The sequence below is a fragment of the Pithys albifrons genome, chromosome 11, assembly GCF_047495875.1.
Source record: "Pithys albifrons albifrons isolate INPA30051 chromosome 11, PitAlb_v1, whole genome shotgun sequence".
Classification (NCBI taxonomy): domain Eukaryota; kingdom Metazoa; phylum Chordata; class Aves; order Passeriformes; family Thamnophilidae; genus Pithys; species Pithys albifrons.
The window spans coordinates 6,349,107-6,365,315 of NC_092468.1; the positions used below are offsets into that span (position 1 = coordinate 6,349,107).

The following is a 16,209-nucleotide window of genomic DNA, read 5'->3' on the forward strand; positions in this document are numbered from 1 at the left end:
CTCCTGCACATGGCAGCCTGATGGAGATACAAAGAGAAATATCAATGATTAGAAGTTCAGTTGGCTCAGTTTCTATCCGGTCTTATGCTACTTTCCATGTAGGAAGCCTGGAGATACTCTTTGGTTTGTTTTGGTTTTGTGTGTGGTTGGTTGGTTTTGTTTTATTACTCCAGTGAAATGCAGACAAAGCTATAACACAACTTGTGTACCCCTAAATATAGTTATGTCCATTTCCACAGCCATGAGCTGAGTTGTTCGTGACATTGTTCAATAGACTGAATGTATGTCTTAAGCTTCTAACCATTTGTGAGCAAGTAAACACTGTGACTTCTGCAAGTTACATCTACAAACGTTATTCTCCTTTTAAATAATCCATGTTACTTTACCAGAAACATGTACCTGAGATTAGCTCAGTTGGTTAAAACTTGGTTGTAATAATGTCAAGGTCATGGGTGTTCAATCCCCTTTGTGGGCCATTGACTTGAGAGTTGGCCTTGATGATCCTTTTGAGTCCCTTCCAACTCAGCATAATCTGTGATTCTGTGAAATGTAACTGATTTCACCATGTTCTTTGGGTCAGAGGCTTATCAATGCATTGGGCTCTTTCCACCCTTGGCAGAGACAAAAGAATAATCAGCATCTTAATTCTCAGTAAGAACAGCTTTTAGTTTTTCTCCTCCAAATTCATGACAGCTGTTAAGTGGACCAAAATCTGCTGTTTTCAGTAGTCCCTTTTCCAAGCTAAGTTTGTGTTTGCCTGCACTATCGTTGGGCCAACAGGTCTTCATGAATAATTTTCTCATCATCCTCTTTGAAATTCAAGCCACAGAGCTTCCCTTTTACATCAAATAATGTCCTAGGAAACCCAACAGCCCCATATACAAGAAGTTAAATAGAGGACAATCGGGTGGCAAAATTGTCAAATACAATCCCAGGACACCAGTGACATCTAGGGGCTGCTGGGGTGGGGAGAGATGGACAAAGGCTGCTCCCAACAGTTCTGCAGTGCAAAGCAGGCCTTGTCTGTGAGTGCTGAGGGAAGGCTCATCATCAAGGAGGAGTATGTGAATACCTCAAGTCACATTTAACTCATATTCTTATTACATTTGCACTTGGAAAGAATTACCAAAACCAGAAATAACTGTGAAACATTACCTGGTAACTTATCACAGCAGTACTTCTCTTTTCCCAAAGTTATACATCCATTATTGGAACCTGCATCCAGATGCCAGCATGGCCCCTCTGCAGCTGTGGACACGTGGATATGTGGACACTCAGACTGGTAGTTCTGTGAAGTGCCTCATCAGTACATCTCTCCTCTCCATGTTTAAATGAGCAAGGAACCAAGGGCTGTTCGGACAAAGTGTTTTCAGACTTCACATGCACAGAACTGCCCCCATATTTAGGGTCGATTCAGAAGGGACTTGGGGTGATGCGTTGAACAATCACACTTCAAAATATGTGTCGTGGCAACTGAGTGCACAACTCTACCCTTGGCGTGAAGGCAATTCACCTGTGAGCTGAACTGTTTGGCAGTACCAAAAAACCCGCTGATTATGCACTTTACAGAAATGTCTGGGTCCCTCAGGACCAAACTAGGGTTTGTACTTCCTTGTTCTGTTTATAAAATTCCACAAACCTGTTAAAATGCAGCCATGGAAACAAAGAGCTAAGGAGGGTCTCATAACCTGAGTACCCTCTAACCTGCAGGGGCATCCAATGCACGGAGCTGCACCACTGCTCAGAGTGAGAAAACAGGAACCTTCAAGCCTTCTGCACCCATCAGAGAACAGACCATGAACAGGGAAGCACTCTGGCTTGAAAACTTTCAACAATCTTCAGAAGACAACACTCCACACCTCGAGAGAAGGCCAAAAATCACTTACAAAGCAAATTCAAGGGGCACAACTGGAATTCTCTTTCTCTGAGCTACCCGTGTAAAAGCAAAGGGCTGCAGATTTAAACCATGCAAAAGGGATGTGTCTTCTGGCAGGTTTGAACAAGAAGAGAACTCACCTCTTCCAGGGAGGAAATTCACACATGTTTTCAGAACAACTAGTCAATATAAAGATTCCATCTTCCACTTGACCACTAAACTTACAGGTCAGACAAGGTGGCAACAATTCCACTTCAGGACAGCAAGCACAGCTGACATCACAGCTTGGAGGTTCTGCAGTTTGAAATACCAGTTCACATACTACCAGTAAAATAAAAATATATTTTTACTTCTTACATGGAGTAGAAGCCTCAAAGAACAAAAAGGCAACTAAAAATATATCTGTTTTATTTACCAGTTTTCTAAAAAGCAAAGTCATAAAAATTAGTCACAAGTGGCAAAACCAAAATATATTGCACAGTGTACAGAAAACATTGTTGACATGTTGACAAAGTGTCATCACAAATAAATCATCTTACAACAGTTTGGAAAAATTACAGCTTCAGAATCTTATCTATAAATGGAGGCATGTAGATTTAAAGTTACAGGAAAATATTTTAATACCACCCTGTAAATGCAAACACTTTAAGGATGCAAGATTAAGTCCATAATTAAGCACATCCACAAAATGCTCTAAATATACTTTTCTCTTCCTTTCACTAAGTTATGGTTACAAGATGGTCACTGAAAAAATAATAAAAGAAATGAGAAAAAAAATAAAAAAAAAGACATGGAAAAAGAGAAGCATGCTAAAGCAAAGAAGTTCAAAGTGGTTGAGAAGTCTTTGAAAATTATTTGTGTAATTATGATGCACTCCTTTTATATAAAGCTCTTATTTTTCCCAAACCCTGGTCCAATTAAAACTGTTCATGTTTCCATGTAAAAATGAAATATATTTTATATGTTGGTATAGCTGCACTGTTCCATTTATGATTAAAACATTTAATACATCGGACGTGAACACCAACACTTGAACATTTCCCAGTCAGTTTATATTTACACATATTTACGTCTGACCTTGCTGAACTGTTAAAGACAGGAATCAGATCCTGCTGGTAGTGCTTCATGCTACATTTAGATACTTACTGTTTTAAAATTGTGATTTTACCTGTTTCACAAGTTCACATATTTCACTATCTGCAGAACACCTGTCTCCAGTGCAAGTTTCCTCATGACACTGTCCAATTAATAACTAATTATTTCAAACAAATTATTTCTTCCAGTAACCAAATACCAGTCATTTCTGCATGTTTTTGGTGGTGTCAGATCTAACTTCACATCCTCTTTATATGCAAAGAGAAACATTTTTATAGAATGAAAATAACCTTAAATTTCAGTGAATAGAAACATTATCCTAATAGAAAAGGAAATGCTTCCCATGAAGAGTATTTTAAGACAAACACGTCCAAGTCAATTGAATTCCTCCCTTTTTCACCCCAAGACTCACAGCTGACATCCAGCAATACTGCAACTAAATGTCCTTTAACTAACCAACATATTAAAGTTCTTCTTTCATGTTCTCTTCCCACATTCAACACATATAAACAGCACAAGAACATAAAGTACAAATATTCAAGTCAATACAATCTCAGAGGCATTAAAATTAAATCTTTGACAGCAAAGGATTCCAGCCACGCTAAGTTTTAGATTATGCAATTCAAATAGAGTGAGTCAATATTATTCTCAAAATCACTTCTTTTTTTAAAGAACTGTCTCCAAATGACAAGACATGACAATCCTCCCTTGCCATGTACAAAATGGATGTTTGTTTTGCCAAACTGGAAAAACTGATGGCCAAGCTCCTGACAGAACAAGTCAGAATAAAGGTTCAGGTTACCCCAAGCTCTAACAGCCACTGGAGCACACAGAGCCATCCTCTGTTGTCTTAGTTTTTAAAATCTTTAAGCATAAAGATTCCTTGAGTATAAATTCTCAGAAATTATGCTTCAAGGTAATAAACAGTTCATACTATTGCAGTGTCCATTTAAATAAAAGGCTACAGAGTTGTCAGCACTCCTCTGTACTTACACATCAACACGTATTTTAATCCAAGACCATCTTACAAAATTAGTTCAACAATTCTCTTAGACAAAAAAAGTTTCTACATTCAAAACTATAGGAGACAAACAAAGAGGATGGGATCAGCTGGTATGAGAAGGACAAGTGTGAATTGATTTCCTTGAAGGTTATTTCTTCTCCGATGCTGGACCACTTCAAATATTAAGAACAATGCTAAAGAGCCACTAGGCAGAATTGCTTCAACAATGTGTAATGCTGAATCATTCCCAAAGGGCGTTTGAAGAACCGTGTGTAGGTCAGGAGATTTTCAGCACTTGGTAACCCACCCTACAAAAAACAGTAGGCACCAATGAAAGTTTCTACAGTTTATAAAGAAATACTTGAGGCATGTAAGTGGAAAATATGAGTCTTTTAAAGAAAAGCTATACCATCTTCAACAATGTCCTTACTGGGAAGAGATTGCCACCATTTAAAAAGAGATTCATTCACAAATGACTGTCCCAGAGCAAGAAAAACACATTTGTTTTTATGAACCGGATTCATCTTGCTGGATACAAGATTAAAACCTTTTTAGATCCTTCACTGTCGTTTTGAAACAGTTTTCAAAACAACAGGCTCAAAGGCTATGTTTGTTCTTCGCTGACTTGACTCAGGGAAACCAAGTTGTTTTCTCCACTATCCTCAATCATTTCATTAAGGTCCATTTCATGGATTTCTTCATCATACGATGTGTAAAAATTGCTCTGTATATTGTCCTCACAAAAAATACATTCCTAAAAAGAAAAAATAAATATGAAACACTCATAAGTCAAAGAAAAAAAAAAGCTTTTCCAAACAACATTCTGCTTGAATGCAATCCTTGAGAGAACCTTTACATCAGTGCTGCAACTACCAGATATATTCTACCCCACAACTCTTCCACACACTGTGATTTTATAACGTGCAGTAGATCAATAAAAGTACTTGAGAGCTCTACTGGAAGCAGTTATGTTATGGATCATTTATAGTGCTGACTCTTCCCAAGCACCTTTCCCTCCATTTGACTGCTGCTGCAGTAACACGTTCTTGTTTTCTTGCAGGGCTTAAGAGACTGCAACAAGTACAGTTATAACAAATAAAACTGGCAGGATGCTTTCTTTTACTGTTTTGATTTTTTTTCCTTTCTTTTTTTTGCCTTTCAAGCCATTAATCTACCTAGAGGAATCAAGGCAAGACATGATCCTGAGTGAGAAGTGTGATAGAAAAAAGGCACAGTATATTGCCATTCATTTTGTACTTTCAGGAAGACAATGGGCACAAATTTCTACACGCAGAATAGAGATTTTTATGTAGTGAAGTTTCTGGCTGTGTTGCTAAAGGATTTCAAACAGATACACAAAAATTCAAAAAGTGGAAGGAAATTTCACTGTATTCACCACCACTTTAATTTTCCTAATTGGAAAGAAGACTTATGGTAAAATAAATCAAGCCAAAAACCACAGCATGGAAGTTTGAATTCTTTTTCTCTCTGCATAGTTGACTAAGCTTTCATAGCAGCAGGAAAGGAAGACTAACACAGGCAGCTAATATTTTAGGTACTACTATACATGCAAAAGTAACTAACTCATTAAACTTACAGAATTAGCAACAGTTTTTGGCAGTCCACCCTGCTGGATCCATGGATGAACTTCAATAAGCTCTCTTTTTTGTTCTTCTGTAAATTTTGGCTGTAGTTTCTGCATTTGTTTTAATTTCTGCTTATCTTCTTTTAAAACCGTTTCCAAATCTCTAAAATAAAATGTATTTAGAGGTTGAGCTTCAGCAGTTTCTGGGCTTTGTGCCTATGTAAGTTACACAGTCAAATACCAACATTTTTAAAGCCTATTTTTGTTCTAAAACATTACGCTTACAAATCTTAGATCGGAAGAAAATTAAGTGAGGTTATTTTAGCAGCTCTCTGCGTTTGCAGACAACTCTAACACAGCTCAGCTGGCTCATTGTCTTTTCAAATCCCATCAGGGAGAACAGTTTTCTTAGAGCTTCCCAGGCAGCATCACCAGTGAAAGCACTAAGAGCTCCAGCTACCCTCTGCTGCTCCTGCAGGAAGTTCCAAGTTTCCCTTCACTGGGAGGACAACCCACAGCAGATACTGGATGCACATGAGATACTAAAGCAGATGGAGTAAGATTTAAGAAAATCATAAAGGATGAGCTGAACTTTAGAAAGCATTGTTCTATTTCAGCAAAGTTCTCTCTCCCTCCAAAAGCCCCACCTTGATTCAGAAATCCAAATCCCACACACACCAACATTTCCAAGCTGTGTTCCTCTATAAGGGATGACAATAGAAAGCAAGTTCCAAGATCCAGGACATTTCTGTTCCTCACAGGATACTTAAGACCAGGTTGGCTTTACACTTCACTTCCAGGGCATCAGGCTCTGACAATGAGCATAACTCTTGTTATCACAACACCCTGTTTTGTACTGGCATGCTTTGCTGTTCTTACAGTCTACTGGAATTACCACCTATAGTTGTCAACACTTCAGGCTGCAAAAACTGAGAAATGTCAAAGTATTTTTAAATCTAGGAGAAAATGCTGAAGTTCTTGCAATGTATTCTCTACTTCTTTCCCCATCATACCTGTCCTTCTGTATTTTGAAAGCTTTTTTTCCTTCATTTTCAAAGGCTTGTCTTTACTGAAGCTTCCTATTCCTTTCAAAATACCATTCACTGCTCTCACAAAATATAAACAAGTAGACTAAAACCAAAATAAATCTGCAGACTTGTTATCCCTTCTCATCCTGTATCTGCTCTTTGCTATTGAAGCAGGGAATCTTCTATTTTCAATAAAGCTGTTTCTCTTAGAAGCCTTATGATTTTTACTTTCTACTTCCTTGTCCTGTTTGAACGGGAATTTATGGAAGAATGAACATATGGAAGTTAACCCAGGAAAAAAATCCACCAGTCCAAGAGCAGCATGCCACTGAATGTGGCATCTCAGGATAACAGTCAGGGAATGCAGATCTTCCATGCCAGAGCATCCCCAGATCTCAGAATACCTGCCAGGATCCATTAATCAGACTTCAGGGATTTCTAGGCAAATAGTTACACTAACTATAAAACACCTTCAAAAATATATACAGTTAATCTGAACTCAGAAAAATGATCTGAAAATACAGATAAGCCTAATCAAACAATTTTTACTTTTTGAGAACTTGTGTAGTAACACAAAAGATACAAAGGAAGTAAGAATTTTTCTTGACACTGAGCTAAACATTAAAACTGATTTACTTCTATTGCGATAGAGATTCATACACATCTTTCCTACTGCACTCCCTGCTCTCCTCCACATACACAGAATTTATGAAGGACCAAGACACTGGAATTACCGTGAAGGTATCTGGTAAGTCATCATAACTGTGTCATCTGTGTTTGCCATCAAAAGCCATATAGGATCCTGAAGAACATATTTAATGAAGTGCTCACTTTCTTCTATTTCTGTCTTCATTTTGGTTTTATGATGATTTTCTGAGGAATCAATGCTCCCAAAGTATTTGCTGGTATGACTAGTTTCACTACTACCTGTAAACAGAGATTTAGATTTTCATTATAAATTGTCAAACACATAAATTATCATAATACTTTGATAATAGGGAAGATTAATGAGAACTGGAAGTATAACTACAATCACTGTTCTATTTCCTCTTTTAAACAGAGGGAACTTCCACTGCTGAGTAACTGCATTAATATTTTTGAAATTCAAACTCTCAAGGTAAAATCTCTGTTAAATTTCAACAGAATAATTAGCTTAGTTTAAATTTAAACTCTGAAATGAAACATGAAGGAGTACAGTCTTTTCATTGTTTATTCATACCTCCATAATATCTTAATGGCTATTTTATACATGCTTTAGAAAGTTTCTATCCTGTAAATAAATAAAGAAACACTTGTGTGATGTGGTAAGAAAGAAATCAAGAATAAACTATTCAACGAGGAGCAAGGACAAAGATTTTCACTTGACATTCATGGTGTTTGCAATCCCTCACACTCAACTCTGTTGGAATGCCAAGAGAGTTCTGGCTGCCACTGTTACCTGTTCTGCTCCCTGACATGCCACAGCCATTGGATCCAGAGCCCAGAGACTCAGCAGCTGCAGACACACCACTCCCTGAAGAGGCTGAACCAGTGCCTGAACATGCATCTTCTTGAAGTAAAATGTCAAGCAGGACACTGGACATGGAGAGTTCATCGCTATTTTGAGCATCCATTGGAGATTCAGCCTAGTGATCAGCAGGAGAAAAAAATAAATTAATTAAACCCCAAACACAAAAGCAAAAACCAAGGCTACTTATTACTAAATGTAAATTATTAGTAATACATCCATTTTACTTTATACTCTGTTTACATAATTACTCAAGGACAGACAATCACCAATAACAGATGCCATGACAAGTGAGGAAGCCACCCAAGACACACTGACAGTTGCTCCTACTCTGATGTGCTCCAGAGATTGGCATCAACAGTCCATCACTGTTCCATCTCACTATGCACTGAGAGCAGCAAGAAAACATTCCCAGATGGAAGCTTCCTGGGCCACATAATCTATTGGTATATTTTTAAGGGAAAGAGCTTTAACTATACTGATTTTTAACGTTAGCAAAACTTGTCTGTCAGTTTGAAGATTAAGTATTAGAAATTAGGGCTGACAGAACTTAGTAAAACATGTAACAGTGGAAAGAACCAGCTTTATTCTTAACACATTCCTGAAAAAAGGGAAGGAAGCAGTGGAAAAGAGGTAGATTGCAGCTCCATCCTATCAGTGACTCAGCATTCACAAAGATATTCTATGGTGCCTTTAGAGAGTACAAGTATTAGTCTACATGTTTCTGCCACAGAAACCTTTACATATTAACAAATAACTTCAGATGGAGTAAACTGTTTCATCAAATTTGAATGAGTCAGGAAATAAAAATATAAAAAACCCCTGAAATTACCAAATAATTCAGCATAGTTTTAGTGCACCAAATAAAACAAAAATCAAATTATTATCTGAAAGTAATAATCAATTCTTCATTACTTTGGTTGCTTGTTTGCAAACAAAGATGTGATTTTATTGTAAATCTGTTTCTTTCAGACCATTAGCAGATTGCTTTTCTGCTCTACGCAAATTCACTAGCCTAAAACTTTTTGCTAAAGTGCCCATATTATTTTAAAATTTTTCAGTGGTTTGCAATGGGCTTATCCATATTCTTGGTTTCTTTTTCAAAGAAGTGGAACAAAACTGAGGATGCATTTCCAAGTTTCCTAGTGTAACTTCAGAAGAACAAGGTGGATTTAATTTTTAAAGGTTAAGACTATTCTAATTATTTGATTTCATGTGTTATTCTGCTGAAGTTTGAATTTACTAACTACAACTGTGAGTCCAGCTCCTGGCATTGTATTGTTCCACTAAAAAAAAGGTCCTGCAAATGAAAGGGTTGAAAATGATGCAGCAGAGAGGGGAGAAGGGGGTGTGATCCCTCAGCATACTCACGGGTAAGGATTCCTTTCCACTGCAGTTACCAGTTGTGATCATTTTGCCTATGGCTCCCTCCTCACTTAAAGCTCCGTGTAAACCTGCAGGAGCTCCACTTTCGGCAGTTTTTGTGGTTTCTTCCAGCTGTAGAAGGTTCAGAGGAGAACTGCACCTTGACTGAAACAGAGGTGGTGATGCCTGGTCGTGAGGACCCACTGACTGTGGAGTGCAGGAACGGGACAGCTCATTCCGCGGCTCTGCCACGGGAACCTTTTCAGGCTCTGCTGGTGGATTGTAATGGAATGGCTGGGTTGGAAAAAACGCCTGCTGTGGGAAAGGGGTGGGTGCAGTGAATGGTGGCTGTGTTGGGAATACTGTCTGTGAGGAAAAGGCAGAATGGGCAGGGAAGTTGGGCTGGCTGTGGTAAAGCGTTTGAGGTAAATTATTGTTCATCTCCGGGTAGACGTAGTTGGGGAGCACAAGGGCCACGACAGGGGTCATGAACGGTGCAGAGAACTGGGAGGGTTGCACAGGGCAAGTATTTCCAGAGTCTGGCAACTGATTAAAACCAGAGAGTGAAGTTTCGGGAGGTGGTGGCGGCACAGTCCCTGCTGCTGGAAAAACAGGAAGGGAATACGCAGGCATAACAGTGGGAAAAGACACTGCTGAGTAGCTGGCTTGGGAAGTCTCTGATGGTGACCAAGCAGTGGTGTTTAGACCCTGGAGAGGGAACCGATGGGGGAATTTAGCCCCAGAAGTTGTACTGTCCGAAGACTCCTGAGGCTTAATGCGCTTTGATTTCCTGTTCTTCCCACTTTTCTTCCAAGGCTGATCTGTTCCAGAAGTGGCATTTCTTTGTCCACGGCCACCTACAAAAAAAAAATAATAGTTACAATAAAGGTTTTAAAAAACCAGTTATACAGGACCTGTATAACTATTTAAATAAAAAAATTAAAGATAAAAATTTTTCAGAATTGCTTAGCAGTGTCTGCTTTCTACTCCAAGACAAGTCAAGACTGGAATGGATACAAAAATGAGATCAGTATCAAGCATTTTTGAAAATGCCATCCAGAGTCCCTAGGCTAATAAACAAAACAATCTCACTATTACTGCTGGTCTCTGCCATTTCCATCCCACAGATCACATTAATAACTTAAAGGCAACCAAACAATTACCAGATTGTTTCACCATGGTGGAATGGGGAAAACTGGAAAACAAAAGAGCTGAAAATAAAACACAACCATAAACCTGAAAAAAGACAGATGCAAAGACAGAAGGAAAAGAAAAGCAAGGGAATACAAGCACAGATACGGTAAAGCAAATATGCTAAAGCATGTTTTTTGTCCCTTGAAAGTAGATGCAAGACAGTAATAGTATAGAGAACAGATAGAAACCAAAACATTAGTTACTAAAATGTCCCTAATTACACTAAAAGTTATATTCCATTCTCAATCTTCTAGCAAGAATTTTTCTGTGGACTTTGAAAATACCATTCAGCTATCACTGTTCACAGTGGCCCCCCCAATACTACTGAAAATGGAAATGCCCTCCCAACAGGGTTCACTTCCCACATAAATACAAGTCTTATAGTGAACTCTTGGCATACCCCGTTCACCAGGCCGTCCTTTTGGTTTATCTTGTAAGTAGTAATTGCAGTGCGACTGGAAAATATTAAATCTCTTGATTTCTTTAAACTTGTTCAAGAAGCTCTGCTCCTCTTTTTGTGTATGCACTGCAAGGACTTCCTTTGTAAGCCCCAGTTTTTTAAAAGGTTCCTTTTCTTGATTTATATGTGCAGAGCTGGATGGAGGGGCAAGAGGTTGGCTGTCTAAGACTTCTGCTCCACTCGGACCATCTTCTATCATTTCTAGAGAAATAGAAGGAAAAATAAATCAAGATGCAGTAAAAAAAAGGTCTGGATATGCATTTTTAAGCTACTATTCCTGTAGTAATTTTGCTGAATGTTTAAGATACAAATTCCATCTCTACTTACTCCACTTCCTTAGGAACATTTCAGCTGTGATAAGATGTAAGTCACAAGCAGCTATTAACTGTTCACATGTCTGAAGTTTAACCTTGCTAGCAATTGTCATTTTGAAGAAAATTAGCAGCAATCATACCTAATTCAGGCTGTGTTTTTTTGTCTCCAACATGAACAATGGTACTACTGTAGCTGCACTGACTTGTGAGAGACACAACACTTTCAGGCTTGCCAGGTAAAGCCAAGGATGTTAAATGAGCACCAACCACTGGGGGTCCACTTGATTTACCAGATGCCTTCAACACAGCAGGATCTATTAAAGAAATAAAGTTGTAGTTTGCTGAATGTAAACAAGAGGAAATTTAAGTTACATGCTGCTAGGGCTGCAGAACAGTAAAGGCCAACCTGTGCTTGACAAGACAGAAAATGAGCATTTTACTTTCTACATTCCACCAAGAACATCTTAAGACGAGAACAAATACTTAGTAATAAATGCAATCCTCTAGCCTCACATACAGCCAAACCAGACCTTTTCAATGAAGGATATTTTGCTCTTTCCTGGTCTTAATTGTTCTTTCATGGCACAATTTTGGAAGAGATTTTCTAGCCTCTTCCAGCCTAAGAGTAAGCTCCATCCAGCTCCCACTGTGTTGTACACTAATCTCTGTCATTAGTTGGTTACCCTGACAGTTTTGCTCTGAGCACCCACCCACATATTTAGAATTCTCTCCCCTGAAAGCTACACAGAATAATCCAGCAGAGGTCATACCAGTGCCTCATAAAACAGTATTATCTTGCTCTCAGAGAAATCCTTCCATAAAACATTTAAGAATTAAAGTTTGCCTTTTCCCTGACTAGATTATGCTGGTGACTTCATCATTCTCAGACATCAGTGTAACAAAAAACTAGTGACCCACATTATTTCCTGCCAACCAGAACTGCAGAGACTCCAAATTACAGCATTTCAATTCCTTCTACAGGACACTTTGCTCCTATGTATACTGATAGCTTCTAATTTCATTCTGAAAGCTGCATTAGAATTTCTTTTTGAAACTGTCAAAAGGAAATACAACCAAGATCATTCCTGAGACCAATTTTTGAGACCCTCCATAGACACTTTCCATTGAGCCTCATAACATGACCAAGTTAAATGAGCAAATCCCTCATTTGCATTTAGTTCTTTATTAATCTCACAATTCTTATACCAACTAGTTACACTTTTTAATTTAGCTCCCCATCCAGACAAGGGACTATGTCAAATCCTAAAACTCAAAATCCTACTGTATTTTGTACATTACAAGTAAGTTCATTGCCTCTACAATCCACATATTCAATCAACTATTCGGTATTCTGATTGTAGAGAAGATTTTAATGAGGAAAGATCACCAGCACTGAGCACAGAAAACAGCTGTGAGGTCATGTCAGAGCTATACTTGGCATTATTCTGCAAAGAGTAACACCCAACAGACTGCTAGCAAAAAACAACCCAGAAAAAGCTGGGATGTAGAGATACCTCCCAAGGGCTGTATGGCATTATCAGCTGCTTTTGGTTCATGAACTCCAGAACTCAGTGATGCAACACTTGTCGAAGGTTCGCATTTTCTTTTTGCTGTACCAGGCACATTACAACTCTCCAAGTACCTAAAATACAATGGTTTAACAATATTAGATCCACAAATCTTAAGCTCAGAGATCAAGAGTAATTTGCACACTGGTGCCTCACCTGATGACACTGTCCAAACAGCTGATCTGTTGATATGAATATACAGGTTGTTCCTTCCAAGCCAACTCCTCAGTAGTTACATTCTTAGGAGCAGCTGTTACTGCAGTGTCCTTTCCCCCTACATCTTTCACCTGACCACCAGGAGTATTTTGTTTTTCTGTGAAAAGAGATACTGCTATTATGCAATTACAGCATTACATCCTTGCAAATTCCCCTAAAACCAACAGTAAAAATATTCATTTCTGCGTATTTCTTAACAGGTCACAAATTAACCACTGTAAGGAAAGAGGTTTGCACACTCATGGATGAACTTTATGTCAAATATTTTCCTGTCCTTATGGATTCTTGGAGGTGTGAAGTTTAGTTAGGTCCAACTATGGCTTTAAGAGAATAGTTCTCATTAGAGTTGAAACACACTCAGTATGAGAAAAATTCTAGTGCCCATTTAAGGTATTCAAAGCAACAGCTTTAGGACATGCCTTAACTGTGTTATACCACTATCAATTCAGACACAACCAAACAGTGTTTTCCTGAACCCAGTGGAGACACAGGACAATATAATTTTAATTGAAAAAATGCTGTCTTTTGATTAGAACTGAACTAGAAAAGAATCCTACTGTCATATTATATGAGGCACCAGCAGACACAAGAGACTATAATTAACTTATTAATGTCTTACCTGCAAAAGACTCTTTCTTGTAGTCTGGTTTTGCTTTATTGTCAGTGAAAATGTGCTGTCCTTTATTTTTGACCTTACGGGCATACTGACAAACCTCCTGAAAGCAGTTTGTTAAAAACAGTTAGTACAACATTTTGACATAAACATCCATTACGAAATTTTGTCACAAAACATCACACATAGCAGTTCCTCAGTAGACTAAACCCAACCTCAGCTCATCTCTATCTTGCAATCAGTTGATCACAGGAGAGATCTGCATGTATTGCATAGAATTCTATTGAAAGTTGGGAACTGGAAAGAGAAGACATTTGAAGTATGTTTTTGTACACAATTATTTGTCTGTTTAATATGGTTGAATGTCTTGGATAGGAAATTATAAAGGTGCAAAGATGACTTCAGGAAAAACTATCACTTGGAGTGATGCAACAGCCTTCACTATCTGTGGAAATAGCCAGGTATTTATTTCCCTCAAAACCAAGACCTCCTGGAACGTTACTCTTCTGCATAACTCCAAAATGTAGTAATTTATCTGTTAAACAAAAAATCCAGAGAATTCATGTGCTTATGCCATGAATGTTTAAGAACTGAAAGCCAAGAAAGTGACCACTTTGGCAAGAGCAGGAATCTGAAAAGTCTGATCACCAAAGCATAAATCAGATTTAGGAGAATTAGCTTATAAGCAGTATAACTTACTAAACAAAAATTCTGGCTTTCAGAATTGAATGCAAAGTTAAAAGTTTTAAGCACGAACTGAACAATTATTTTATTTGAGTCTATCAATTTCTTTCTATATGATATAGTGCATTTTGCAACATTAAAAGCAATCAGGGTCAAGCTATCACTTGATTATGCAGGTATTACTGCATTTAATCTTCTTAGTTTCATTTGGGAAAACAGTAATTACAGACTTCCCGCTCCCAAAAGAAACTGCTTTCAAATATCCAGCTGCTTTTCCTGGAAACACAGCATATAGCATATAACAGACATTAGAGTAAGTAAACACAGAGTATAGGTTTAAATACTTTATAAACCTTGACTTTCCTACCTATAACTGTGCTCCAGTACCCTGAGACTTCATCTACATCAGGAATGTTTATTTCCTTAGAAAGGTTTTTCCCATGTTAAAATGACATTTTCTTTATACTTTCTTCCATCCCTAATTTGAAAGTGTTCATCTACAAATTAATAATCCCCACTTTTACTAATCTGTTTTCTGCCACACAGTTGAATGAGATAAACTCAAACCTACCGGTTTATCCTTATGAGTGTCTTCATTATTATTTCCTGTGCTGTCACTGGAGGATGCCACACTCATTAAGTGCTCATGTGAACCATTGCTACCCAGACTTCCATAGCCACTGGATCCACTGTTGTGTACAGGCTGTTAAAAACAACAATAAAAAAAATATATACATACACACACACACAGGTATCTCAGCACATCAGCACATTCCATGTGAGACAAAAAGGTTTTATTTTATGTTGGGGTTTTTTATTATTTGGGGTTTTTTTTTAGTTGGGTTTTTTGGTTGGTTTGTTTGTCTTCTGTGAGGACTCCATAGCTGCATGAAATCCTTAAGATACCAAGGGGAGCTTTAACATACTTCAGTAAGTCTTGTCTGGTAATCATGAGGGCAAGTAATTCCCGTGACTGTAGCCAAAAATTCGAGTACAGTAGTAGCTAAACAAACTGTCACAGAGATAAACACCTTTCCTTCAGTGGGAAATTAAAAGTGCAACATTAAGGCATCATACCTGCAGTAATAGCCGATATATTTGCTCAGTGATTTCCTGAACACTGGGATGAAGGATTCTATCCTCTGTATAGTTGGGAGCAGCAAAGACATCCTCATTTAAGGGACCCCTGCAAAAACCAATCATATCCAGCTCATTACAAATGTAAGTACTTCAATCACAGAGAGGCCACAACTTCAGTTTACCACCTGTTTACACTAAGCAGAATCTAACACTTCATCTGTTCCCTTGTGTCTTTCTTAAGGATCACTAGATAAATCTGAGAGAAGGGAAAATAAAATAATAAAAAAAGTCTACAAGTCCCAACAGTTTATTGACTTACGTCCTAACTTTGTGTCTTCCAATAATAAATGAAACTTTGCGACTCCAGGGGTTGATGAAACTGGACCAGCTGGTGTCCATGGTGATGTAATCTCCATTCCTAGTGCAAAACCTGATTGGGGAGTAGTCAAAAGGCTGCCCTCCGTACTGAAGAACTGCAATGAAGGATTCAAAAAGAAGTTTCAGATTAGTATTTGCACAATTCTACTTAATGATTCAGGATTTTAGAATGAATTGCAAAGAAGGAAGATGCCATTTGGAGTAACAAACACCAGATACATCAATACATTTAGGAAGACTGAG

The 16,209-nt window shown here is 38.0% G+C and overlaps 1 protein-coding gene across 3 annotated transcripts in view; it reads right to left on the minus strand.

Moving 5' to 3' along the window:
• Positions 1-2,267: 2,267 nt before the first annotated feature.
• Positions 2,268-16,209, minus strand: part of PER2 (period circadian regulator 2) — a 45,728-nt gene continuing 31,786 nt past the window's right edge. For all 3 annotated transcript variants that reach the window (XM_071566820.1, XM_071566819.1, XM_071566818.1), the window contains exons 14-26: positions 15,908-16,061; positions 15,586-15,694; positions 15,080-15,211; positions 13,831-13,927; positions 13,152-13,308; positions 12,942-13,069; positions 11,568-11,741; positions 11,054-11,314; positions 9,466-10,316; positions 8,026-8,212; positions 7,322-7,514; positions 5,572-5,722; positions 2,268-4,728 (exon numbers count right to left, since the gene is read on the minus strand). In XM_071566820.1, coding sequence (XP_071422921.1) covers positions 4,579-4,728; positions 5,572-5,722; positions 7,322-7,514; positions 8,026-8,212; positions 9,466-10,316; positions 11,054-11,314; positions 11,568-11,741; positions 12,942-13,069; positions 13,152-13,308; positions 13,831-13,927; positions 15,080-15,211; positions 15,586-15,694; positions 15,908-16,061 — 2,744 coding nt within the window. In that variant the 3' untranslated portion in view covers positions 2,268-4,578. The remainder of the gene's footprint in view (positions 4,729-5,571; positions 5,723-7,321; positions 7,515-8,025; positions 8,213-9,465; positions 10,317-11,053; positions 11,315-11,567; positions 11,742-12,941; positions 13,070-13,151; positions 13,309-13,830; positions 13,928-15,079; positions 15,212-15,585; positions 15,695-15,907; positions 16,062-16,209) is intronic.